The 26,880-nt window shown below is 38.1% G+C and overlaps 1 protein-coding gene across 28 annotated transcripts in view; it reads left to right on the plus strand.

The window, feature by feature from the left end:
* LOC126266634 (kinectin) overlaps positions 1 to 26,880 on the plus strand; it is a 327,061-nt gene that overhangs the window by 261,262 nt on the left and 38,919 nt on the right. For all 28 annotated transcript variants that reach the window (XM_049970995.1, XM_049971006.1, XM_049971003.1 and 25 more), the window contains 2 exons: positions 15,806 to 15,997; positions 23,960 to 24,112. In XM_049970995.1, coding sequence (XP_049826952.1) covers positions 15,806 to 15,997; positions 23,960 to 24,112 — 345 coding nt within the window. The remainder of the gene's footprint in view (positions 1 to 15,805; positions 15,998 to 23,959; positions 24,113 to 26,880) is intronic.

Raw genomic sequence — 26,880 nt, forward strand, 5'->3', positions numbered from 1 at the left:
GTATAAGTATGTCCATGTAAACACAAATGAGGTGCGAGGGCACTAATCATATCGCAGAAAGTATGAAACTATCACTTAAGCGTCTTGGCAGTTTCGTATTTCCTGCAGCAAATGCGCTGCTTTTGTGTCGTGTGACTTTCATACTTTTCAGTTGGCTGAGGAAAGCCATAGCTGAAGACAGAAGAACCACCACGAACGGAACTGGATGTGGAGCAAACTACAGAAACAACTGATATGCTACTGGGATTCCCACATTCCGTTAGTATGGGTAAAACACCCATCCTGCTAATTTCCATGTACACAAAGGGAATCATTATAGATAATAGGCACAGTGACTATAGGCTCACAAATAACTCCAAATAATTCGAATAAATAACAAAATATAAGAGAAAAAAATTTTTGTCTTTCAAGGTGTTTCGAACCGTTACTATAAATTCACCATGATTCCCAGCCCTTCCTGTTCACCATTACACCATCAGTGATATGTCAAACAGATTGCTTGCAATTATACCTACATCAAATTCATGTATATGTCTAATAACTGTCACTCTACTCCTTTTTTTATTCAAAATGTTGTAGGCTTACTTGTGTTTAATAATATGATTACTGTACTTGAACAGAGAAGCGTAATTTAACTGAATGATTTTCACATATTTATTATTTTGGATGTGAATAGTATGCGTTGTTTTATTGTGTGGTTAGTGTTTATAAAGCAGATATTACGCCATTTCGGAATAGGACAGTCACCTAGAAATGAAGCTTTATTTTCGGATATCTTAAGCTTCATGCTATTGCTTGTCAAAACGATTTCGGCTCCCTTGAAAGTGTTTTATGAAGTGGTATGTTGTGTTTCAGTACCTGTGCCGAGCCCGAATCTCGTGCGACACAAAGCGGAATGAAACATCACTGTTTCAATACAATTAGTCCGTTCCAATCACAGGTGGACTAAAACAACGGTACAGTTTCTGTGTCTGGCTAGAGATCGAAACTGGCCCGGTTATCCTAGACAGGGGCGGAATGAAACACCACTGTTTCGAAACAGTGAACCACAGCCGTTCTGAAACACTGAAACAGTTCCATGTATCGATACACTGTATCGAAACATAGAAACAGTGGCCATGTCTAATGGGTAGTAACTTTTCTCACTTCCAGTTTCTTGAAGTGTGGCTGTTAGCTGTATCGGCAGTAGCAGCAAGCAACCATAAGCTAATGAAAAAAAAAAGTTTGTCTCGCGCGCCCGAGCTGCAAGATTCGCGCATGCGCTCAGTTTTCTGAGCTGTAGTGGGGAGGGGTTAGCCTCCACGTGACCCGTGTTTGCGTTCCTCTTCGTTTAGCCCACGTCAAATGAAAACAAAACGGATTTATGCGGAGCTATCAAGCGAATTATATAAAATTACAGAGGGCAAAAATATATTTTGAATTTTAGTTTTCTGATTTTATTTTATTTCCAAGTTATTAGCAGTCAATCATTAATCGCCTTGCAGAACAATTTGCTAAAGAAATTTGGCGTTATTAATCTTTTTGCTGGGGAAGTCAATTTATTTGAAACGAAGTGTTTCATTCCACAGTATTGGCTTGTTCAAACTGTTTGCTGAATTTAAAGTGCACATTTTCATCTCCTGCCATGTATGGCTGTAATAGAGAACCAAATTCGTGATAGTGCAGTACCGTTACTCCAAGCAAATTTACATCCCAAAAAACACTCTGAAACGCTTAATATCAGATGGGTTATAATTAATACAGAATTTATAGTTGTTCATACATCAACAATAGAATTTAAGTTGCAAAACAATTTCTGATTTCATCCAATAACAAAAGATACTAACCAGTAATAGTCCAAATAAATTAGAACATAAAACTAAGCACAAAATTAGATGTTGTGTTATATAATTTAATACTGAAGGCCAAGTTTTCTATTTTATGAAAATGCAAATTATATTCACGTATGCTAATGGTAAATAGTTGAAAGTAACAAAACGAATTTAAGGAGGCAGATGGCAAAACAACAGGAGAATTAAAATTATCCCAGTTAAAATTATGCCAGTTCGCTTTGTCACATAACCCCCTCATCCAATGAATTTGATTGACCAGATAGATATTGCAAATAGCTATATGGGAAATTCAATGACCACAAGTGATGTAAGAAATTGGATAAACAATCTATACCCACAAAATATTGCATAAGAAGTCTTATCAAAACTATCATACATACATTTCTTCAAATTTAAACTTATGTGAACTGGCTATATGAAAATCCCCATACAAAATATTTACATACAGTGTATTGTACAATGTCACAAAAGATCCACAAGTTGTACTTTTAACAAAATTTTGCATCTTCATCATAAGTGAAGCCCTTTTGTTAAGTGAAGATTAAATTTTAAAATACATATTACTTTGTACAAGTCCTGTCTTGCTAAACAAAAAAATAATCCTCATGGGCAGCAACAAGTTAAATTACACTGAGGATTGCAGTTCATGTTTAGACAAAAAAATTCACTTGCTCAGTGTTGAGTAATTTTCAAAAGCACTTTTTAATGAGCTTTTACAAACGTTCTGTTCAAGCTGTCCATGCTTGCAATAGGTCCAAGTGGCAGTTAGCAAGGAAATGCACTGCTTTCAGTTCCCTTGGAGGTAGTCCTCCCCCGCTACATTACATGAAAAAATCAAACAAAATACCCTATTTTAGTACACTTCTAGCTTAAGTCTGAAAAAAAGTTTAACACTAATGGCAAATGATAGACATTGCATCATAAATAAATACATTGCATAGTTCTCATAACCATTACCAATTACTATTCAGATCAAAATTAAGAGGATATAAGTTGTACTAAATCATTGTCCCACTTCTGTACTCAACTCTGAGCTCCACTCTTATTCAACCAGATAATTAAATTCTCACAAAATCACAAAAAGTTGAATAAATAGTTGACCTGTCAGAATATTCACATTCAGTCTAGCAACACAGTTATTAGTTAATCGGCAAACTTATTGTTCTTTGTTCCAGTATTACCACTTTAGGCTCATAAGCTCATTGCACACACAGAAGTTTTCAGATGATGTGTAGATCCAATGATGCAACATTGTATTATTTGTGCCCCACAAAAATATACCTGCTTATGAACTGCACAATATAAACAGTACCCAATGTTGACTAGTTTACAACAGTTACACCACAATTGATTGTATACAGTTACCTTTTTCATTAATCATGTCTGTCAGCTGCATTGTTACACTTACATTTCTTACCTTGGGGAGTGCATTCTTAAAAAATATCCCTACAGCAGAGACAGGCACTCTAACCATTAATACCCTAACATTATTCATTATTTTATTATGTCATTATTGTTTCATTATCTAATAAACACCTGCTCTGCGTATCTAATGTAAAACTGCCTCTACTGAAAAACACTCCACAGTAACAGATCCTTATGCTGAGGCGAACGTAACGCTCCTTACTGATCAGCCAAAATTATCACTCAGAAGAACTATTACTTCACTGTGTTCCATCAAATTGCTTAATATTCTAGCCTGAAGGTTGATGTACATACAAACCTTGCTTATTCTTTCCACACATTACTCCAGGCAACCATGTTTAAAGTTGTAATTCCTTAATGTTAGAAAAGGCTGTACCATGACACACTTCTATAGGTATTTCCATATACTGACTGCACAGAACATAAACACTTCTATTATACCACAATTAATATTAATATCTTGATCAAGATGATTTTTTACTACATATTGCCTCTGCTGCTGCACCAGTGATCTGATTACTTCAGATGTTAATTGTCCTCCACATATGTTTACACCTTTTGTTGTCTGTTTGCCTTACTTTCTTCCACCCTCTTATGACTGCATTACTTATAACACACACACACACACACACACACACACACAGAGAGAGAGAGACAGACAGACAGACAGACAGGGGGAGAGAGAGAGAGAGAGAGAGAAGCAGTATCGCCACATAATGAATATAACACAGATTGTAAATCCCCTACTTGCTAACTGCACAAGAAATTAGTTCTATATACAACATCAGTGCTCAGATTTTGAATCACCAACAAATTGTACTTAAACAACTGTCCTGCCAATTTCACAGGTAAAGAGTGTGAAACAAGAGATACTGTTAATAGCTTACCAGTAGCACCAATAATTTTAGTTCCAGACAAATGCATCACCACTATACTCTCTGTGTTCTTAATAGTCAAAAAATGCCTGTGAAATACCATTCAGATCACTGCCACTGTCAAGTAAACACTTACCCTGTATACCTTGAACACTTGCTGTTATTACAGATTTACACACTTCCTTTTTACAGCAAATCCTCAGTCTCTTCTCTGGACAAACTATCATGATGATTATCAGACCCAGTCAAATGACATATAGCAGGGTCCTCTTCCTCAGTACCACACTCAAAATCTAATCCTTCATTAGGTCTAACATGGTAGCCTCCTTTCTTCTTTCTTTACTTAACGCATCACCATCTTCATTAATTATAGATTCAAATATCCCATTCTCATCGCTACTGGATTTGTCACTGCTATCATCATTACAACTACAGACAGACTCACACACTCTCACTTAACACTATGCTTTAGATTCGGTACCTCTTCCACCTTTTTCTCCATTTCAGTCAATTATGAATCTACAATTTTGTTTACTTTGTCCAGTTTTTCCTCTACCACTGCGGCACACTTGGTTTCTATCTCAGTTTCTGAATCATTTTTAATGCGATCGATTCGGTTCACAAGTTTCATCCTGTTTTCAGCACATTGTTTCTCGAAAAGGTTCACCTTCCTACTACTGTCATCACAAAGTTTCTCTCTCTCTCTCTCTCTCTCTCTCTCTCTCTCTCCCCCCTACACATTTACTACTCGATGTTAATTTCTCACTCGTATTAGGCACTATTTTCTTCATACTATTTTCCATCCTATTCATACTACTTGCCATCCTATTGGTAATATTCAAAATTCGCCTTAACATTGCTTGCACTTCTTTGTATGTGATAAACTTTTTCCGTTATTGACTTTTGCTTCTAGACTCTTCTTCCTTAACCTTAATGACCTCATCCACTTCAATATAGTTTTCGTCCATTTCGCTCCCTGCTTTTGTCCCCATCCTTCAAAGTTACTTTCATGTCTGATTTATAACTACTAGCACCTGCCAAACCAGTCACACTTAAGTCTTTCTGCTCATTTAAAAACTTAACCTTTATCTTTGCGGACATTGGGGTTTTATTTCTGTGTTTTGTGTGGTAGGCTATCTCTGATCTACAGTCATATAGACCTACTTGTCTGTTCAAGGAAAAAGGGGCTGTTGACCTAGTAATTTGGTCCCTTCAAGCATCCAACCAACCCATGTCGCCACCATGCTGGCCAGCAATGCTCATCCGGGCTAGTGCAGAATCACAATTAGCTGCTGACCACAGCGCAATGCCATTCTTCAGCTGCTTATGCTTCCCAGCCACAGTATCACTCCATATGCAGTCAATTGTGCTGTGGTGCTGACAGTAAGCTATGTGTGGGCTGGTAATTCCCTAGCCAGCTGCTGTGGCCAAGTGGTTCTAGGTGTTTCAGTCCAGAACTATGCTGCTGCTATGGTCGCAGGTTCGAATCCTGCCTTGGGCATGGATATGTGTGATGTCCTTAGGTTTGTTAGGTTTAAGTAGTCCAAGTCTAGGGGACTGATGACCTCAGATGTTAAATCCCATAGTGCTTAGAGCCATTTGAACAATTTTTTTGGTAATTCCCTAGCACGGCTGCCTAAGTCTCTGACCATTGGTGTAGGATGACACAGAATGTTGCAGGGAGTAAATTACTTGTTCTCAAATGACAGATGCAGATAAGTGGTAACAATACACTCTATGCACAATACAATGATCCTTGTCGATACAAATCTGGACAACAAGTATACTGCCCTTGTGTTCCCATGCAGTCAAACATCGTACCACTGTCACATCCGAATGCCTCATAAATCTGGATATTGCATGATTTGACCAGATGGTCAAATGGAGACCCACAATGAGCCAGCCCTCTTTCAAACTCTGCCAGGCACTGATATCAGTTTCTCACTCAAGCACATGGATTGCCAGGTCTTCAGTGATCACTTAACATCTGACGCTATTCTCACTCCTCCTGTACTAGTAACAACCCTAATGCACCATGGTGACTATTCCATGTGTCACAGTAAATTGTAACTATAAATCATTTCCCCCTCCCTTATAGTTTATAAATGTACACTGTTACATTGATATCTAACTGTGCCTTCTGAGTGCTTCACTTTTTTGGTGAGGCAGTGAATTTTGAGGCAAAGTATACAACCAACTGGGTGAATAAGTCCAATATAAAGACCTTGACCAGGTTTCAATACCACTAAGAGTATCATCTTCAGAAGAAAGTCAAATAATACTGTTTCCGTGGAGGACTTAATTCCATATTTTCTACTGTTTGACTTGAGCTCCTTAGCTCATCACTTAAGTTTACGATTTTAACGCCATATAATTTGTGTGGCGTCCTTCTGACGAAAATACCGCAAGTGGCATTGAAATCTGATCAAGGCTTTTACCTTAAACCTATGCAACCAGTTGGCTGTATACTTTACACATTGAAAATTTATTTTCTGTTGCTGCTGTCAGCAGTGTTTAAAATTGTGAATAGTATATCAGTTTAATGTAAGGTGTCGTGGCTTTGGCAGCTCTGCCAGGGGCATGGGATCAATACAAAACAGCTTGAAAATATAAAACAATGTATCTGTATAGATTGTGTTTTCTCTACATTTCCCATTCCTTCAGTTTTAGTAAAAACAGACTTTGTATATTGGTAATCTAAATGATTAATGGAAAATCTCATATAAAGATGTGAAACAAACACTAACAAAGAGATAGAGGGGCTGACCAGTACTTACCTCAGCTCAGTACAGCCGATAGAAACACAAAAAACAACCGAAAATTTAAGTTCCTAGCTTTCGGAATAAATGTTCCTTCATCAGGGAGGAGAGAGGGGAAAGAAAGGGAAGAAGGGAAAGTGGATTTAGTTACTCACAACCCAGGTTATGAAGCAACAGGGAAAGGAAAACAGGGAGGGTAGCAAGGATGGAGGCATGCCTGAGTTGAGGTAAGTACTGGCCAGCCCCTCTCTCTCTTTGTTAGTATTTGTATATTGGTAAACAGTTTTAACTTATTTTACCATAATTCATGTCATGCGTATCTTTGGATAAGGAAAAAAGTAATAAAGCTGTTATAAACTCAAAGGTCAGTTGTCCGCATCCCGTGGTCATGCGGTAGCGTTCTCGCTTCCCACACCCGGGTTCGATTCCCGGAGGGGTCAGGGATTTTCTCGGCCTCGTGATGACTGGGTGTTGTGTGCTGTCCTTAGGTTAGTTAGGTTTAAGTAGTTCTAAGTTCTAGGGGACTGATGACCATAGATGTTAAGTCCCATAGTGCTCAGAGCCATTTGAACCATTTTCAAAGGTCAGTTCGACCACCACAGTGTTCTACTAGGCAGGGTATTGGTAGAGTCGGTATGCTGTTGCCATCCTCTGACCTTTGAAATGACTTACTTAGCCAGTCATAGGAGGTCTACATTGTGACGTGCATTCCAAACCACGATGCAGCTCGGCATTTTGTACATGGATATTGCCAATAGTGTGAAAGAAATAAGTGACACATTACTACCTATGCCTGACTGGAGATGGCACCTGTGACCTTTGTATTTGTAATCTGGCACTTTGCCACTGAGACATAGCAATTGGTTACAGCTGATAGTTGCCTTTAATTTTTCGCATGTGCTGCTCCATGTTGTGTAGCTATTTGCATGTTCATTGTATGATAGGGATGCGCTTATGCAGTAATAACATTGGTGCAGTTTAATACACAAAATGTATTCACAGTTGCAAATATGGACAACTATCAGCTGTATAATGGAATGATGACAGTAAAAATTTGTGCCAGACCAGGACTTGAGCCCAGATTTCCCACTTATTGTGAGCGATAACTGTGTGTTAGACTATGAGTATGACGCGCAGTAGGACTCTAACTTCTGTATGTTGTTTAATTGTTTGTCTACAGCCTGCAGTCGTATGTCCAATACGTATAGTCCTCTACAGGGGAGACATTTTAATTTCCACCAGCCCAGTGTCAGCAGATAAATATGATATTGCAGTGCCTGTGTCGTTCAGAAGTACGATGCAACATTCCTTCGAATGTGTGTGCATGTTCAAAGGAACAGCACTGTGATGATTGTAACCATTCCAAAATATCGAAAAGTATTCACAGTTACAAATACGGATGACAGTAAGCTGTATAATGGAATGGTGACAATGAAAGAATTGTCGCATCATACTTCTGAATTGCACAGGTACTGCAATATCGTATTTGTGCTGTTCGGTTACATTTGTCACTTTACTACTTGAGAATGGCCTAGAGAAGTGTTTTGCTAATATATCAGTGTGATTGTGGCACCATACACAATCATTAACCCGGCTCCAGGGAGGTAGGGTCCTCTTAACTATTCCTCCACTGCGGTAATACCTGTTGGGCGAGTCCACGTCGCAGGGGTGGGCATCCTACACTTCAGTAGGCCGGAGTGCTAGGATGGCTAAGTTAGGCAGGGACCCAATCCCGTGGGGTATAACACAGAACCCATACCCAGGGTTAAGGGTGAAGACCTTAATGGCAGCAACGGCAGAGAAGGAAGACTTCAGAACGGCGTAGCTGGCAGATGAGGCAACCCTCTTTTCTGGGGATTAAATGAGAAGGGAACCACTGCTTTGTGGTGGAGGAGAAACTCCAAAGGCTAAGGGAGACAACCCCAATGGAAAAGCCTTTCTTGCGTTAGGCCTAGCAAGCCAGTATAAAAGTCTTCATATATTGCTTTCAAAATGCAGATGAGCCTCAGAACGAACCACTCGGGATTTGACCCCTCTGCTTCTTCAAGTACTGGTGCAAATGAAGGCAGACCTGACGATATTCATCAGTACAAGAAGATGAAAAAAATTGGCCTACAAAATAACCTAAATATTGGCACCCTTAATATATTAACCCTCAATGGAAAAATGGAAGAAATGACAGAGGTACTAACAGAAAGAAAGTTAGATATATTGGGATTAAATGAAACAAAGTGGAAGGGAAAAGGTGAGAAGAATTCCAGAGGAGGAGGAAAACTGTACTGGAGTGGGAATAACAAGTCTGGAAGAAATGGTGTGGCAGTGATGGTGAATAAGAACGTACAAAGCTGTATTGAAAATGTGAGATATATATCAGACAGGATCATAATGTTAAACCTGAGACTCCAAAAAGAAACACTAAAAGTAATCCAGATTTTTGCACCTCAAGTGGGATATAGCGAAGGAGAGAAGATGGACTTGAAAATGTGTTAGAAAACCATATTGAAAGTGCTAATATAGTGATGGGAGATTTTAATGCACAGGTAGGCAAAGACAGAAAGGGATTTGAGCAAGTATTCGAATGTTTTGGATATGGAGGCAGAAATGAAGAAGGGGAAAGACTCTTGGATTTGTGCCAGAGGAATGTCATGTTATCACCAGATACAGTTCGAATGGAAGAATCAAGAGTATAATTGATTATATTCTAGTAGATAGGGAACGGGGAGAGAAAGTAACAAATGTGAAAGTAATTCCAAGTGTGATTGCAGATGGAGACCGTAGATTACTGGTGGGACAATGGAAATTGAATCAGTGTGTGAAAAATAGAAAACAGAGGAAAGTGATGAGGATACGGGATTGGAAGCTGAAGGAGAGTGAATGTGCTGAGAAGTACAGAGAATTAATTACACAAAAAAGTCCAAAAGAAGTTTTTTGTGATGTAGGAAAAGAAAGGAGTTTATTTAAAGACACTTTAGTCAAAGCAGCACAAAAAGTATGTGGTAGAACATCTGGAAAGGAAAAAGTAAGACAGACAAGTTGGTGGGATGATACCACAATCCAAGCAGTTAGAAGAAAAAATGGAGCATGGAGAAAGCGGTGGAAAACTACAAATGACGAAGACCATAAAAGATATATAGAGAAAAAGAAAAAGTGCAAAGAAATAGTGGAAATAGCAAAGAAAAGGCATGGGAAGAGTTTACAAAAAAACTTGAAGAGCAGTAAGAAAATGTTCTATAAAATGATGAAAAATAAAAGGTAATCTTCTGAAGTACCAGTAACTGGAAACAGAGGACACTACTGTGATTGAAGATCCAGGGAATATAAAAGATCTCTGGAAAGAACATTTTAAGAAACTGTTAAATGCTGAGGAGCAGGTACATGAGGAAACAGCAAATAATGGAGAAATTGAGAGAAGTTGGGAAGCAAAATTAGGATAAATTACACGGGAAGAAATGGAAAAAGCTGTGAAGAAGATGAATCGATGGAAAGCCCCAGGACCTGACAAAGTATCAGTGGACATGTTAAGAGCAGCAGGTGCAGTGGGAATACAGTGGGTGTATAGAGTACTATCAAGCGTGTGGAGAAATAGTACAATACCTGACGATTGGAGAAAAGGAGACATTGTTCCCATCTTCAAGAAAGGCAATAAAAGACTTCGTAAAAACAACAGAGGAATAACCCTTATGAGTCATAAAGCCAAGATTTTGGAAAGAGTTTTACTAAATTGAATAAGTGAAAATAGAAAAGGAGCTGAGTGAAGAACAGCATGTGTTTAGGATAGGAAGAAGCACTCTCGATCTGATATTTTCTATCCGTCAACTGATAGAAAAAAGTTGGGGGTATAACAAAGGGGTGATAATGGTTTTTATAGTTATAGAAAAGGCATATGACACAGTTAACAGGGAAAGTCTCTGGGAAGAAATGAAGAAGATAGATATAGAAGATAAAGACAATGTACAGAGGACACAATTGTAGAATTAGAATACCATTGGGGAACTCTGAATGCTTCGAAATAAGACAAGGACTTAAGCAAGGAAGTATTCTATATCCTGCACTTTTTAATGTTGTGACAGAGGGAATGAACAGGGCAGTTAGAGATATAGTAAAAGAAAAAGACGAAAAGATGACTTTTGCAGATTATATGGTAATATGGGGTGATAAAGAGGTAGATGTACAGTTACAGCTTGATGTGTGGAAGGAAATAATGAAAAGATATGGATTAAAAATAAATAAATATGAGAGTGAAGTAATGGTATTTGGAAGAGAGAAAGGGATCAACAGAAATATTATCTTGAATGGAGAACCCCTCAAAATGGTAGAAAGTTACTTATTTAGGGAGTGAAATTTCTAGGGATGGAAGAATAACTAACGAAATTAATAGCAGGTTACAGAAGGGAGGCAATTTCTACCAAACAATAAAACACCTGATTTGGAATATGGAAGTTTCAGAAAAAGCAAAACTCCTTATGTATAAGAATTATTCCTTCCCTGTTGTCACCTATGGTGGAGAAACATGGACAATGACAGAAAGGGACTGGAGCAGAGTGCAAGCAGGGGAAATGAAATTTCTCAGAGCAGTTAAGGGAAAAACAAGAATGGACAGAGGAAGGACACGGTGGAAAATGGGAGTGATAATATCTGTAGAAAGGAAAGGTGTGATCTGGCAGCAAGTAGACGAAAAAAAGTGGTGGGAGGACCGAGCCAAATGGAGAGGACTCAACACCCAGACCTGGCAGTAGCTGGAGCGGGATTCAGATATAGATAGATCAGTGTGTGAAAATGTTTGAAACTTAGATCAGAAAAAAACAGACATATGTGATGAGCAGGTCAGCAACAGGTGTGGGAGACAGGTAGTAGTTCTGATATATGTATTAGGATGGAGTCTGGTTCAACACTTTTCAGTGAAACTGAATCATCACTGGTGTGTTATACACAGAATGAGTTACCCTTTGGCATGTATTGTGGAGGAAAGTAAATGCTGTGATGACAAAAGAATTGGGAAAAGCAATTAAAAGCATTTTAGCCAAAGATAAAAATTTAGTTTTCAGCAGATGTGTTCCACAGTGAAAGTTAAAAATCAGTACTCCAATATACACACATAAAAGTACAGACTCTGTCGTAACTTTTTTAATTAAGAAGTCCTCCTTCAGGAAGCAGAGGAGGGGAAAGTTAAAAAAGAAAGGAAGGCCACTTAGACCTTCCTCTTCCTCACTCTCACAACAACAGGTGCATCTCTTTCATCCTGGGGTGTAAGTAATTCAGTCTTCCTTTTTAACACTGAATTCTGAGCTCGAGAATGACTTATGTGGCAGGCACACTGTGAGTGCCCTGTGCCTGAAAATTGTTTATCTTCTACTGTTTTCACTGTTCTCACAGGTTCTTTTTCGGTTTCTTGCATTGCGAACTGACCTCTGTTTGGTGCTGCCATTATATAGGTTTTTCTGAAATTATTTGTATGTTCTCTGGGACAATCCTCACTTGATCAAAATGTGCACCAACATGTGACACTGCAGTTTTTGTGCATTTCTTGTTGTGCTAGGAGAGTGTTTTTTGATAAAAATGTCTTAAGTTTTTGACAAGTATTGAGATTGAGAAGCAAATCAATTGACTGTTTGAAGACACTCCTTCCAAAAGGGGCATTTTTGGAAACGAATACAGCAGATTTTGCTTCTGAATCAAACCCAGATATGAAAATAGCATTATTTTATTATAATCATTCCATTTTTTTGTCATTTTATTTGAGAAATCTGTTATGCAAGCTATATTTCATTGTGTGTTTAGACCACCTCTAACAGTGCATAATATACTTCCTAATAATGAAGATAGTACTTGATATGTAGTGACACCTTTACAGCTGCCACGCAAGAGAAAAGCAAACACACACAACTGTGCACATACATTCTGCTGGCTGGGGTGCACAGGTGTGTGTGTGTGTGTGTGTGTGTGTGTGTGTGTGTGTGTGTGTGTGTGTGTGTGTGTGTGTGTGTGTGTGGAGGGGGGGGGGGGGGGGGCGGGCATGTGCGTGCTGGTTTTATTTTAAACTTCTCAACATTACAACATTATTGCCATACCAGAACAAAATGAAGCACTGACAAAATTTATGCATACCCAAGGCCTGGCTCATTCATTTTATTGGCCCAAAAGACAGGATACTTATTGGGTACTAGAACACCACCTAATTTCCACCTTCTCTGTTCCTTCGATACCATTGCCTGGCCAACATTATCAATTTCAGAAAATGAACGGAAGAAAATGGCTCAAGAGTTTCAAGAAATGTAAAGTGCAATGTTGAGTAGTTTTAAATTGATATTACTTTTTGCTTGCTGCCATTGTGAAATACTCATATAGATTTGAGAGTGGGAGATAGGGTGCTTACCACATGGCTTTGGAAGCAGACAGGTACTACCACAAGACCTTGAGACCTAAATTATGAAACCAAATTAAAGACTTGGGGACCTGGATGAAGTAGTCCACCCATGGCTGGTATTGTAGATATCGGGCGTGACCCCTGTGGCAATGGGGTTGATGGTTCATGTTCTCGAACTGGTAGTGACAGTGTCACCAGTCACCAAGAATGTATTGTAACGTATTGTCAGTTTAAAAATAAAAACCACATGCAACGGAATACAAACAGGTTGTTGCAAGATAGCATGTTGCCATGGTTCGTTCCCTCAAACTTGTCTACCAGCTTCAGCTATTCTAAGCACACATTGGAAAGTCAAAAGCAGTTTTCTGAATGCTTGAAAACATGCTCTTTCCAAGTGCGGTAAGTTTGAAATCAGATATGGAAAACAGATTTTCTAAAATACAATTGAATGTGGTATATTTTGTAATTTTTACAACAATCATGACTGAACTGATTTAATACAAATTTAGGAAGCAGTGTGAGAATGACGTGTCATATTGGATAACTTCATGTTGCTAAGTTGTCACATCCAAACTTTCATGTTTATCATGCCTTTAATCAATAAGATATAAAACAGCCAAAGTTAAACTTTATCCGCAATGCAATTTTTGTAGCTACTTTGCCTCAATTTATGTAGCATTGTTAGCCCTTGTTAGAAATTGAACTCACTTTTTGTGTGTCTGTGAGTGTGGGGTGGGGTGAGGGGGGGGGGGGCGGTTAACATTTTGAATGACACTAGTTTTTGAAGCTTTAATAGAAAATTGTAGTTTTAAATGAAGTGTCAAATATACAATATTTTTACCTTTCCACAAAATCATCTTTTTGACAATTTGTATACTACTGGAAAATAATAGATGAATGAAATTTTGTGTTCCACATCCATGTGCTACTGAGCCATTGTGTATTAAGTTTCATGTTCAGCATGTGTTTATTCTATGACATATAAGAATACGAAATTTACTTTTTTTTATTTTCATGCTGCAGTTTTTGTGCCCAACTTTGATGCAAACTAATAGCATTGTTAGTCTATGTTGGATAATTAAATGCTCCTTTTTTTTAAAATTGTCTTTTTAATAACCTCAGGTGGGGAAATTTTATAGAACATGGTCCATTTTTTTTACCTTTCTACAAAATCATTGACTTTCCACGTGACTTATTCAGTATTAGAAAGTGGCATTGTACTAAAACTTTGTATTTGAGAACCTTGTATTATTAAGTTACTACGTACCAAAGTTCACGTTCAACACACCTTTAGTTCTTGATATATAAGAAGCTAAACTTTGAAATTTTTTTGGTGTCAGTATTTTCAAGCGATTTCACCTAAAATTTTCTGGTTGAATATGGTTTGTAAAAGTCTTCTTGTTATTAATCTAAAGAGTACCCATGCAGCAACATAATATTGCATGAGATATAACAGCGCCATCACCAGAAATTCACACTCACTCTGCACAAAGTTGCACCTGGAGGCAACCAATTGACTACATCTTGGCCAGTATTGGTTCAACAAATGTTAAACTTTCCTATTGTTCGTCAGGGACATATGCAAATGTTCGCATAAAATTTCATTGAAGTCCGTGATGGCTGAGCAGGGAGGCCTAGGTGAGTTGACATGGAATGTGATCCTACACGAACACATACTTGAGAAATATTTAGGGTAAAGGATGATTAAAGGGTAGAAATAAGTATGTCTGAAAGAAGTGTAGAAATGTTGCTAAGTTGTAAACTGTTTTACTTTCTCCATCATTCAGAACTTGGTACCATTAAGTGTTTCAGGGGACTGTCATGCCATTACCAACATGTTGGACATGTTGCTAAAGCCATACTCCTTAAACAATACTTACAAATAAGTCCTTAATCACACATTGTTCTACTCATGCATAGAAAATAATCTAAAAGGTCAGTTGATAGAACTAGATCGATATGTATATGAAAACATTCATTTTACACATGTAAAAATTTTAAAACATTGAGTCTCTGTGCTCACCACTGTTTGATGTTCACGTATGGTTGAGACAGTGCTGTGTATAGTAATTATCTTTTTCCAAAAGAGGTAAACAGTTATGCGATGAGGAAGATTTTGGGACTTGCATTTGTTTTGTTTGAACAGTCCTCATGATTTGCTGCATTTTGTACAATTTTTAGTTTATCCTCACATTATACATGTTTGAGTCCCTGTAATTCTTTTCTTTGAGGTTTTAGATCATGCTTATAGTTGATGCACAATGTTCATCCTTTTTACTGCATATGTAAGAAGTATATCTTCTACAGAAAGATGTCAGATTAATTTTGCAACACAGATTGTTATTTTTAATTTTGTGCAGTTTCAGTATGTGCATGTTTATTTTTTATCATTCTTTTCTTAAAATAGCATTTGGTATCTTTGTAATTATTAATCTCATTCAGCAGTTTACATTAGTTTGTGCTTGCATGTAACAGTTTTTTATTTTTCTAATGGCTGTGTACTACACTCTTCTTTTTATTTGGGATTCAGCTATATTTTATTTGTTACAGGTGCATGAGAAATGGGTAGAAAAGTTTGAAAAGGAAGCACACAGTCTTATTTCCAAATTACAGTCACAAAAGCAAGATCTAGGTCCCGATTTTGGATCGAGGAACAATTCATCGATGTTCATAGAATTAGAAAAACAAAACTCACAATTGACAGCCCTTGTGTCTCATTACAAGAACATAATTGATGATACAGTAAGTTTGTAAACTTATTCCAGGGATGACGATAACCACAGTTGATGATTAAGTTTTTTTTTCTTGGTTACGTTGCATAATTTATGTTGTGTAATTTTAATTTTATTCTTAGTTCTGGTGTTAAATACTTTTAAGTTGGAGTTTACAGGCCTGTTGCTTGTATGATATCAGGAATAAGAGAAAAGGTGCACAAGTTTGCATCTACACACATCATCTCACATAAAACTTCTCATGTTTCTGTCAGTACCCATGTGTGTCAGTATGTAAATCCATTTACTAGCTCATAAAGTTACTCTTCATTACATTGTAATATGCCCTTTATCGAGGTACCATTTCTCTTGTTTTGCCGTATTGTCCTTAAACTAAAGATATATAGTGGAAAGACAGAAGCCGTTCTGTTATCTGAGGCTGCAAGCAAATAGTGATCACTATCACATCATGTATACACTGAGGTGACAAAGGTCATGGGATACCTCCTAACATCATGTCAGACCCCCTTTTGCCCAGTATAGTGCAGAAACTCCACATGGCATGGGCTCAGCAAGCGATTGGAAGTCCCCTGCAGATATATTGAGCCTTGCTGCCTCTATAGCTATCCATAATTGTGAAAGTGTTACCATTTTTAGGTCCATGATTTAATGGACTATTTGGCACCATTAGTACTGACCTTTGCAACATAAATCATTTTACCTTGGAACTGATTTCATTGCTAATTCCATTTGAGATCATTTGTAACAATTGTCCCTGTGGATCTGAATTTAGTAGTATGTTACAAATGCTGAAAACAGTCAAATTTATATTCATATTAATGAGCTTGTCGCATCTTGCTTTAGTATAAATAATCATTCACTTTGCCAAATAGAAATAGTCTTGAAAATGGCTGTGACTTTGGTAGGATATACTAGTGACAATGTCATCTTCTTTCTTCCTATCTCTCTTTTTTTTTCTCAATATTACCTTAATTAATTGGTATTAGTGTTACAAAAACGGTAGTGAATTATTTGGATTATGTGCATATCATTCAGTACTTTTGTGGCTCGTTTCTGATTACTTGTACATCTGGGAAAAACATCTTGTTAAGGATAAGAAACGGAGTCCTCATTAGTGACTGTCACAGAATTTGTAATCAATAAAAAATCTGAAACAGAATAACAATATGAATTAGAACAGTATTATACTCACCATATTTAGCATGCTTATACTCACCATATTTAGCATGCATTAGGTGGCAAAGAGGCACAATTAAAAATACTGTCTTGGAAAATACGACCTTTGACAAAAATAAAGTTCAGTAAATGAAGTCTGAACAGTCGGTCGGGCAACACTGGCGACTCACAATGCTGCACCTGCGTAGTGGCCAGTGTTGACAACCGGCCGCCCACCGTAGTTCAGTCTAGCATCATGTGTGGTCTTTGTTAGACCTGTTGGATGAAGTGCTTGTTTAGTGCGCTAGTTCTAAACTGAGAACAGGGCCATGAACGAGCAAAGGATCAATTTAAAATTTTGTTTTAAGCTTGGCAAGGCATTGAAAGAAAAGCTTGCAATGCTGGTATGTGTTTATGGGGATTGAGCACTGTCCATGAAGTGTGTGTATGAGTGATTCACCCGTTTCCAAGGAGGCCGGGACAGTATTTCTGACAATCCCGTAGTGGATGGTTGACAATCGCTGTCAGTGACGAAAACATTGAGTAAGTGAGTACATTAATCACAAACGACCTGGATGAAATGCAGATAAACTGTGAATCCAAGTGACAAATCCTTACCCAGGAGTCAGGCAAGAGGGAAACGTGTTGTCATCTTGTGCCACATCACTTGACTGAAGATCAGAAGCAGGCACATTTAGAGGTTTCACAGCATTCTGTCAAAATGGTGGATGCGACACCAAATTTCTTGAACTGAGGATGAAACCTGGTGTTTCCAGTATGACCGTGAAACAAAACGGCAAAGCATGGAATGGTGTTCTCAGACATCACTTCAACGAAAAAAGGTCAGAGCCAAAAAATCACGCATCAAAACAATGCTCATCACCTTTTTTGATAGGCCAAGGCATTGTCCACAAGGAATTTCTACCTGAGGGAATGACGTTGAACGCTGCTCGGTATGTTGAAATTTTGACCTGTTTTACTCAGGATAGGACCCCAGTACTACAACAAGGTTCCTGGGATTTTGTTCACGACAACTCTTGCACACACACAGCCAATATCGTCAAACAGCTTCTGGCTTTTAGCAACTTGAATATCCACCATACTCCCCAGATCTCAATCCTCCAGACTTCTTCCTATTCCCTTGACTCAAGCTCGCTTTGAAAGGAAAGAGATTTTATGATATTCCTGACATCCAACAAAATGTGACGCAACTATTGAATGCCATCCTAAAGGAAGATTTCATACAAAGTTTCCGGACATTATAACATTTCAGCTCCTCAACACCAAATTAAAACGTTCCACTTCAATTTGTTTGCACTAATAGCGATCCCAACTTCCTCAACCAAATTAAAACGTTGCATTAGGAGGTGTCTGCTTCGTGCAAAAGGTCTTGAGTTCATATTGACGACAAAAAGTAATTCTTCATTACAGACGTTTATTTACAAACAGAACTGACAGACTCAACAACTGACTCTCCGAGCCAACCGCACTGCACATCCGAACTGGCCACTGACAACTCCTAGGTGTACTAATATCCTTCCAAACAATGAGTCTTTGACAATGCTTTGTTCACAATACGATAGCAATTCACGACTTAAAACCAAATCAGACATTACAGAACTTTAGCACAGATTAAAGCAAGTAAAAGGATCAGTACATATAAATTCTTACAAGCATAATTTCCAAATAGATTTTATAACATTTTTCTACCAGCTTCTGGACAACCTTCACCAGATTTGTACCGATGTTTCCAGAAATATCTTGACATTTGATTCTGGATATTTCTTGAGTGATTTAGAACAACTATTTATATGTAAAATGATTTAAATCGTGTTTCAAAACGTAAATAAATCTTTTTAGCAATATTTCTTGATACAGATCGTCTTTCGAAATTAGGTTATGAAACAGTTTTCACAAGTTTTCGTATTTTTGCGATCATAATATAGAATTTCTCCATAGAAAGTTCCAGAAGTGTGCATTAAACGTTCATTTACAGACTTTCTCTTTAGCTGGTGAGTTTTTAAAAGTATCTTGTCCATATTATACGAAATAATTTAGCTCAAACTGATAATTTATACAATTAATCAGAGCTACAGCAAACAGTGAGTCTTTCTTTTACAAAATGAAATATAATTACAAAATTGAATGAAAATAGGTTACTAACACTAATATATATTTACATTAATTCTATTTTTGTTCTTTCTGTGCAAAATGTCCTAATATTGACACAGTACAATATTTAAACATCACCAAAGTTTCCCTTTAAATTTTGCATATCTGTATCGACATCCCCTAAAAGTCTACAGTATCGAATACTTCAATATGTCCCAATATGTCCTGTAATGTTACAACATGTAACGCAGAGCTCAGCGGTGCAAAGTTTTGGGAGGTGACTACTTTGAAGAACAGTAAGGTAATTGTTGTTCATAGTTCACGTACGTTAATGTTCACACACACACACACACACACACACACACACACACACACACACACACACACACACATTTCTGCTTTGTAGAACTTTATGAACAAGGGACACAGTATTTTATATTGCAGAAGGGATGATTTCTAGAAGCAGGAAAACATGCATATAGCTTTCTTCCTCAAGATTTGTGTACCATTGACAAGTAAACTGACAATGTTCTGCCATCCCCTAGATACTTTAAGTGCAGCCTATGGCTTTTCCTTCAGTGCTCTGTCTCCTCAACGTGAACGATGCATGCTGTTATGTGCACTTCATGAATATTCTGCAATTCACCTTACAACTACTTTAAATAGTATTATAGGGAGGGTTGCTCCAGACTCCCATTGAGCTCTATCAACACCCAGTTAATTGACTCCCAATTCATTTACGTGCTGCATATACTGGAAATGATGACATGGATATTATTAGATGCTCATAATAATGTGATTCAGCAGTGTGCAAAGTTAGGCACAAAAGTTGCTTTCATATACAGGACTGTAAAATGGATCTTGGTGAAATTGGATCTCTGTAAGGGTTCATAGGAGTTTCTAACCTGAGCCCTATAGGGTGTTGTTGTTGTTGTGGTCTTCAGTCCTGAAACTGGTTTGATGCAGCTCTCCATGCTACCCTATCCTGTGCAAGCTTCTTCATCTCCCAGTACCTACTGCAACCTACATCCTTCTGAATCTGCTTAATGTATTCATCTCTTGGTCTCCCTCTACGATTTTTACCCTCCATGCTGCCCTCCAATACTAAATTGTTGATCCCTTGATGCCTCGGAACATGACCAGAAGAAGGGATCGGTTGGTAGGGCAAGTTGTGCCACAAACTTCTCTTCTCCCCAATCCTATTCAATACTTCCTCATTAGTTATGTGAACTACCCATCTAATCTTCAGCATTCTTCTGTAGCACCACATTTCGAAAGCTTCTATTCTCTTCTTGTCCAAACTATTTATCGTCTATGATTCACTTCCATACATGGCTACACTCCATACAAATACTTTCAGAAATGACTTCCAGACACTTAAATCTATACTCGATGTTAACAAATTTCTCTTCTTCAGAAACGCTTTCCTTGCCATTTTATATCCTCTCTACTTCGACCATCATCAGTTATTTTGCTCCCCAAATAGCAAAACTCCTTTACTACTTTAAGTGTCTCACTTCCTAATCTAATTCCCTCAGCATCACCCGACTTCATTCGACTACATTCCATTATCCTCATTTTGCTTTTGTTGATGATCATCTTATATCCTCCTTTCAAGACACTATCCATTCCATTCAACTGCTCTTCCAAGTCCTTTGCTGTTTCTGACAGAATTACGATGTCATCGGCGAACCTCAAAGTTTTTATTTCTTCTCCATGGATTTTAATACCTACTCCAAATTTTTCTTTTGTCTCCTTGCTCAATATACAGATTGAATAGCATTGGGAGAGGCTACAACCCTGTCTCACTCCCTTCCCAACCACTGCTTCCCTTTCATGCCCTTGACTCTTATAACTGCCATCTGTTTTCAGTACAAATTGTAAATAGCCTTTTGCTCCCTGTATTTTACCCCTGCCACCTTCAGAATTTGAAAGAGAGTATTCCAGTCAACATTGTCAGAAGCTTTCTCCAAGTCTACAAATGCTAGAAATGTAGATTTGTCTTTCCTTAATCTAGCTTCCAAGATAAGTTGTAGGGTCAGTATTGCCTCACGTGTTCCAACATTTCGACAGAATCCAAACTGATCTTCCCTGAGGTCGGCTTCTACTAGTTTTTCCATTCGTCTGTGAAGAACTCGAGTTAGTATTTTGCAGCTGTGACTTATTAAACTGATAGTTCAGTAATTTTCACATCTGTCAACACCTGCTTTCTTTGGGATTGGAATTATTATATTCTTTTTGAAATCTGAGGGTATTTCGTCTGTCTCATACATCTTGCTCACCAGATGGTAGAGTTTTGTCAGGACTGGCTCTCCCAAGGCAGTCAGTAGTTCTAATGGAATGTTGTCTACTCCGGGGGCCTTGTTTCGACTCAGGTCTTTCAGTGCTCTGTCAAACTCTTCACGCAGTATCTTACCTCCCATTTCGTCTTCATCTACATCCTCTTCCATTTCCATAATATTGTCCTTAAGTACATCGCCCTTGTATAAACCTTCTATATACTCCTTCCACCTTTCCGCCTTCCCTTCTTTGCTTAGAACTGCGTTGCCATCTGAGCTCTTGATATTCATACACATGGTTCTCTTCTCTCCAAAGGTCTCTTTAATTTTCCTGTAGGCAGTATCTATCTTAGCCCTAGTGAGACAAGCCTCTACATCCTGACATTTGTCCTCTAGCCATCCCTGCTTAGCCTTTTTGCACTTCCTGTCGATCTCATTTTTGAGACGTTTGTATTCCTTTTTGCCTGCTTCATTTACTGCATTTTTATATTTTCTCCTTTCATCAATTAAATTCAGTATTTCTTCTGTTACCCAAGGATTTCTACTAGCCCACGTCTTTTTACCTACTTGGTCCTCTGCTGCCTTCACTACTTCATGCCTCAAAGCTACCCTTGTATTTCTTTCCCCCATTCCTGTCAATTGCTCCCTTATGCTCTCCTTGAAACTCCGTACAACCTCTGGTTCTTTTAGTTTATCCAGGTCGCATCTCTTTAAATTCCCACCTTTTTGCAGTTTCTTCAGTTTCAATCTACAGGTCATAACCAATAGATTGTGGTCAGAGTCCACATCTGCCCCTGGAAATGTTTTAAAACTTAAAACCTGGTTCCTAAATCTCTGTCTTACCATTGTATAATCTATCTGATACCTTTTAGTATCTCCAGGATTCTTCCAAATATACAACCTTCTTTTATGATTCTTGAACCAAGTGTTAGCTATGATTAAGTTGTGCTCTGTGCAAAATTCTACCAGGCGGCTTCCTCTTTCATTTCTTTGCCCCATTCCATATTCACCTACTAAGTTTCCTTCTCTCCCTTTTCCTACACTCGAATTCCAGTCACCCATGACTATTAAATTTTCGTCTCCCTTCACTATCTGAATAATTTCTTTTATCTCATCATACATTTCAACAATTTCTTCATCATCTGCAGAGATAGTTGGCACGTAAACTTGTACTACTGTAGTAGGTGTGGGATTCGTATCTATCTTGGGCACAATAATGCGTTCACTATGCTGTTTGTAGTAGCTTACCCACATTCCTATTTTCTTATTCATTATTAAACCTACTCCTGCATTACCCGTATTTGATTTTGTATTTGTAACCCTGTATTCACCTGACCCAAAGTCTTGTTTCTCCTGCCACCGAACTTCACTAATTCCCACTATATCTAACTTTAACCTATCCATTTCCCTTTTTAAATTTTCTAACCTACCTGCCCGATTAAGGGATCTGACATTCCACACTCTGACCCGTAGAACGCCCTATAGGGTAACATTCAGCAATGCAGTTTCTTGGTGCAATGCCAACTTCCTGTAAGTGGCTGTAGGTACAGGAGTTTTTTCTTTGTGTAGCAAGGTACTGTCTTAAAAGTTGTGTACAAGAGTTATGGTTTTGGGAGCCACTTGCACCGTAGGTAAAGACCGCAATCTACCACAGCGACATAAGTGCTCGAAAGTTGGCATTTATGTGCATATGCAAGTTTGGTTTCAAACTGTTTAAAGGCATCGCCAAACATTTCTAAGGTGCAGCCTGGTAGCTCGTATCATTAAACATAGTCAGAATATGCCAATGGTTATGACTTTTGCAGTATTGTTGGATGTTGCTTTACAATAATGATAGGAATCTGAAAGACAACTGCTAAATAATGGAGATTTTTAAGCCTTAGGTGCTGTTCACCCTTTAGATAATTCAACATCTCAAATTTAAGGAGGACATTGCTCATCCTCAAAGAGTTGCTTGGAGTATTCTTCAAAGTATCACTGAAACAACTGCTTTCCTGGACTGCATGTTTACTCAACATGTCATCCGTTGAACATGCTGGGGACATTGTCAGTTGGCAACTTGTTATTTATGGGTCTCCACCAACTACTGTTCTGGACTCAGAAACATAATTGGACCCTATTTTATTCCATGCACCAATTTTGAAGTTCTAAAACAGCTCTTAAGTCTTCAGACCATGAGCAACCTTCAAATATGTGCAGTTATGTAATCACCATTTTTTGTGTTATTGTATATCTAAACTGTGATATAATTTGCATGCTAACCATGTGTACTACCCTTCTTGGTATTCAGTTTGTGGTAAATATCAGTGTACATTGGACACAATTTTCAGCTGTATTGTGTTGTATTGCTAATATTTCCTTATTTTCATGACTTAATATTTCAAATACTTCTGTAATTGTTGCAATGTTTTGCTTGTTGTTGATAGGAAGGAATGCTTAACAAACTTCAAAAGCATGTAGAACAAGAAGAAACACGATGGAGACAGCAGATTCAGCAGAAAGAAACTGAATTGGACCAACTTCGTGAAGAACGAGATAGGTTACTAGCATTCAAGGAAAATGCTTCTGGACCAGAAGAGGTACCATCTCAAATTTAATTTCATGAATTTTTGCAATGTCGGGAATTCTCTCTCTCTCTCTCTCTCTCTCTCTCTCTCTCTCTCTCTCTCTCTCTCTCTCTCTCTCTCTCTCTCTCTCTCTCTCTTATTCTGTCAATGAACAACTAAAACAGTAAAGCTTAGTACAGGGCGATTATCCACTTCTGTACTCGATGCGCTTTTGGCCTTGTTAAACACTGAAAGGAATTGGACTGTGTAACAGAAGTTTAAAAAGTTATCATTTTGAAATGTCCAGGGGAATATGGAGAATAGCGAAAAAGCTATTGGTTTTGGAGTAAATCTGGAATCCAGCTTGTCACTGGTATAGTCGTTACGAAGGAGGAGATGACAGGGAAAAACAACTTTTGCTGCTGAAATGGCATACTACAAAACGAACAGTCATCCTCACAGTCAATATCATTGTCCTCTTTTATCATCATCATCATCATCATCCCTTTTCCTACTTAAATGTTCTTTTAGCAGGGTTTAAATAGTGTAGTAACCGATAAAAATTTAGGCTCTTCACATATACTCATGTAATGTCGTCTTCTTCTTCTTATTCTTCTTCTTCTTATTCTTCTTCTTCTTCTTCTTCTTCTCTTTTTTCAAGCTTCTGATTCAATATTTTAGCAAGGGAAGGGTTAGCTTTTCTAGAGGGTTTACATTTTTGCATATATCCATTCACAATATGTTATTCCCGTGCATAGTGTCAGTTGTTTACTGTTATCCACAATAGTTATTTAATTGTATTTCATATTAATCATAGCCTGCTTGTGCCAAAAATGAGCTATTAAGTAGCACACAGAAAGTAGAGAAATATATGTAGAACTTCTTGCAAAATACACAGGCATTCACTGTGTGCATTGTTGTTTGTATTGTCAGTGGGAGAAAAGTAAAATTAATTAATGGTAAAAAAAATGGTCCATTTCTCCAGTGCTTGCCTGTTTTAATTTTCATATTATCAGTTGAAATATGCAGAAATTGGACAAAATAAAGATGCTTTCATGATAGAAAGAGCAATTCCTTATCACCAAAGTATTGACATTTTTTGAAAGACGATTCCCTAATAACCTCTGAAATTGTTTTATACATCTAGAAAAGTCCTTGCTAGTACTGGTATTCATTCTTCACAAATTATTAAGGGCAGAGGAGAATTATGGAGCAGGAAAGTTGCTGCTGGTTAGGTTGAAAAAAAAAAGGTGTGTTCATTTGGGGGGAAAGAATTTAACTTCCTCAGGATCAACTTAAAATCAAGTTTCTTGTAATCCTATGGTGTGAGTGTGCACAATCAAACAGCTCACAGTTTGAGTGCCTCTACAGTTAGCCTGGAGAAGTCGTACTTACAACCTGGACAGACAGCACAAGAAGTGCTATGTGTATTCACACTAGCGCTCTGCCTCACTTATGTTCGCTTGCTTATTGTATATTGATGCTTTCTATAGTTAAGACTCTGTACTGTTGTATACTTTATTCAAAGTTATTGTGACTCTCTTAATGTGGAAGCACAAATAAAACTTGATTGGTGTTACTTCTGACATTGTGTTTGTGCAATGTTGCAACATGCTTGATGACAAGTGTGGTATTCTACTCCATGTTTCATTTTTTTGGTTCACTACACAACCAACATTTCAGTGGAATATTTCCTCAATCTCTTGTTCAACAACAGCGAGCTCTCGCTGTGGCACTAAACAATTTGGCAGCCTTGTTCATGCACCAGCTTCCACTGCAGTTGGCACAACCATGCCTTTTTCTCTGAATGACGATTCTGTGAAAGATTGGGATGCGTATGAAAAACACATTTGGCAACATTTTTTAGCTTTGTGAGTTGCCAACACCAACTTTTGTAAATCTTTATTTTTGTCATAATTTCTCCTCGTATTTACCACCTTTGGTACCAGCCAGCTCCTCTTCCTACATTTGCCTTTCTTTTTGTTAACAGAAAGTGTCAGTTGCTCTCTAATTATTATTGCACATGTACTCGCATTGTAGGTGCTTGTGTTGAGTTCTACTGTCATCAAAAGTGTCCATAGCAGTCATATAGAGCTCAGTCAGTGGAACTTTGTGGGCTTACCCATCATTGCCAGTTTGTATGCTGATAGGATGGTTCATGATGCTGCAAGACACCATATCCCTGGTAGGGAATTTTATGAACATGCTTTCAGAGTGAAGCTCCTTCTCTCAAAGATATTCTGAACATTGCTCAGTCTTTTGAAGTATCTAGGGCAGCAGGAAATAAGATAGAAGTGTGATGTGAAGTAGCCACCGTTACTTACTTACTTACTTACTTACTTCTTCTCCTCTACAGTCACTGTCGGTTAACTCACAGGGAAGACGACATCACAGGTGTGCAACTACAGCCTCCATACCGCATAGGGCAACAACAGCAGCAGCAGTCAACGTCACAATCATTGCATGCTCGTGTGCCGTCATGCCCATATTGTTTTGTTCAACATGAGCAGGCTGTATGCCCCAGGCCTTGGGCAACATGCAACCACTGTGTGTGTGTGTGTGTGTGTGTGTGTGTGTGTGTGTGTGTGTGTGTTTTTAGGGGGGGGGGGGGGGGGGATTTGGCGATTTGGGTGGGTCAGTAGATGCAAACGTGAATGTGGACAGTCTTTACCAAGTGATGGTAGCCCCAGACAAAGTACACATTGAAGTATATATGATGGAAAAGATGTTAAAAATGCAAATGAACATGGGTGCTGCAATGACTTTATTAAATCCTCAGACCTATGTGCATCTTGGATCAC

Source organism: Schistocerca gregaria, chromosome 4, assembly GCF_023897955.1.
Source record: "Schistocerca gregaria isolate iqSchGreg1 chromosome 4, iqSchGreg1.2, whole genome shotgun sequence".
NCBI classification, from domain to species: domain Eukaryota; kingdom Metazoa; phylum Arthropoda; class Insecta; order Orthoptera; family Acrididae; genus Schistocerca; species Schistocerca gregaria.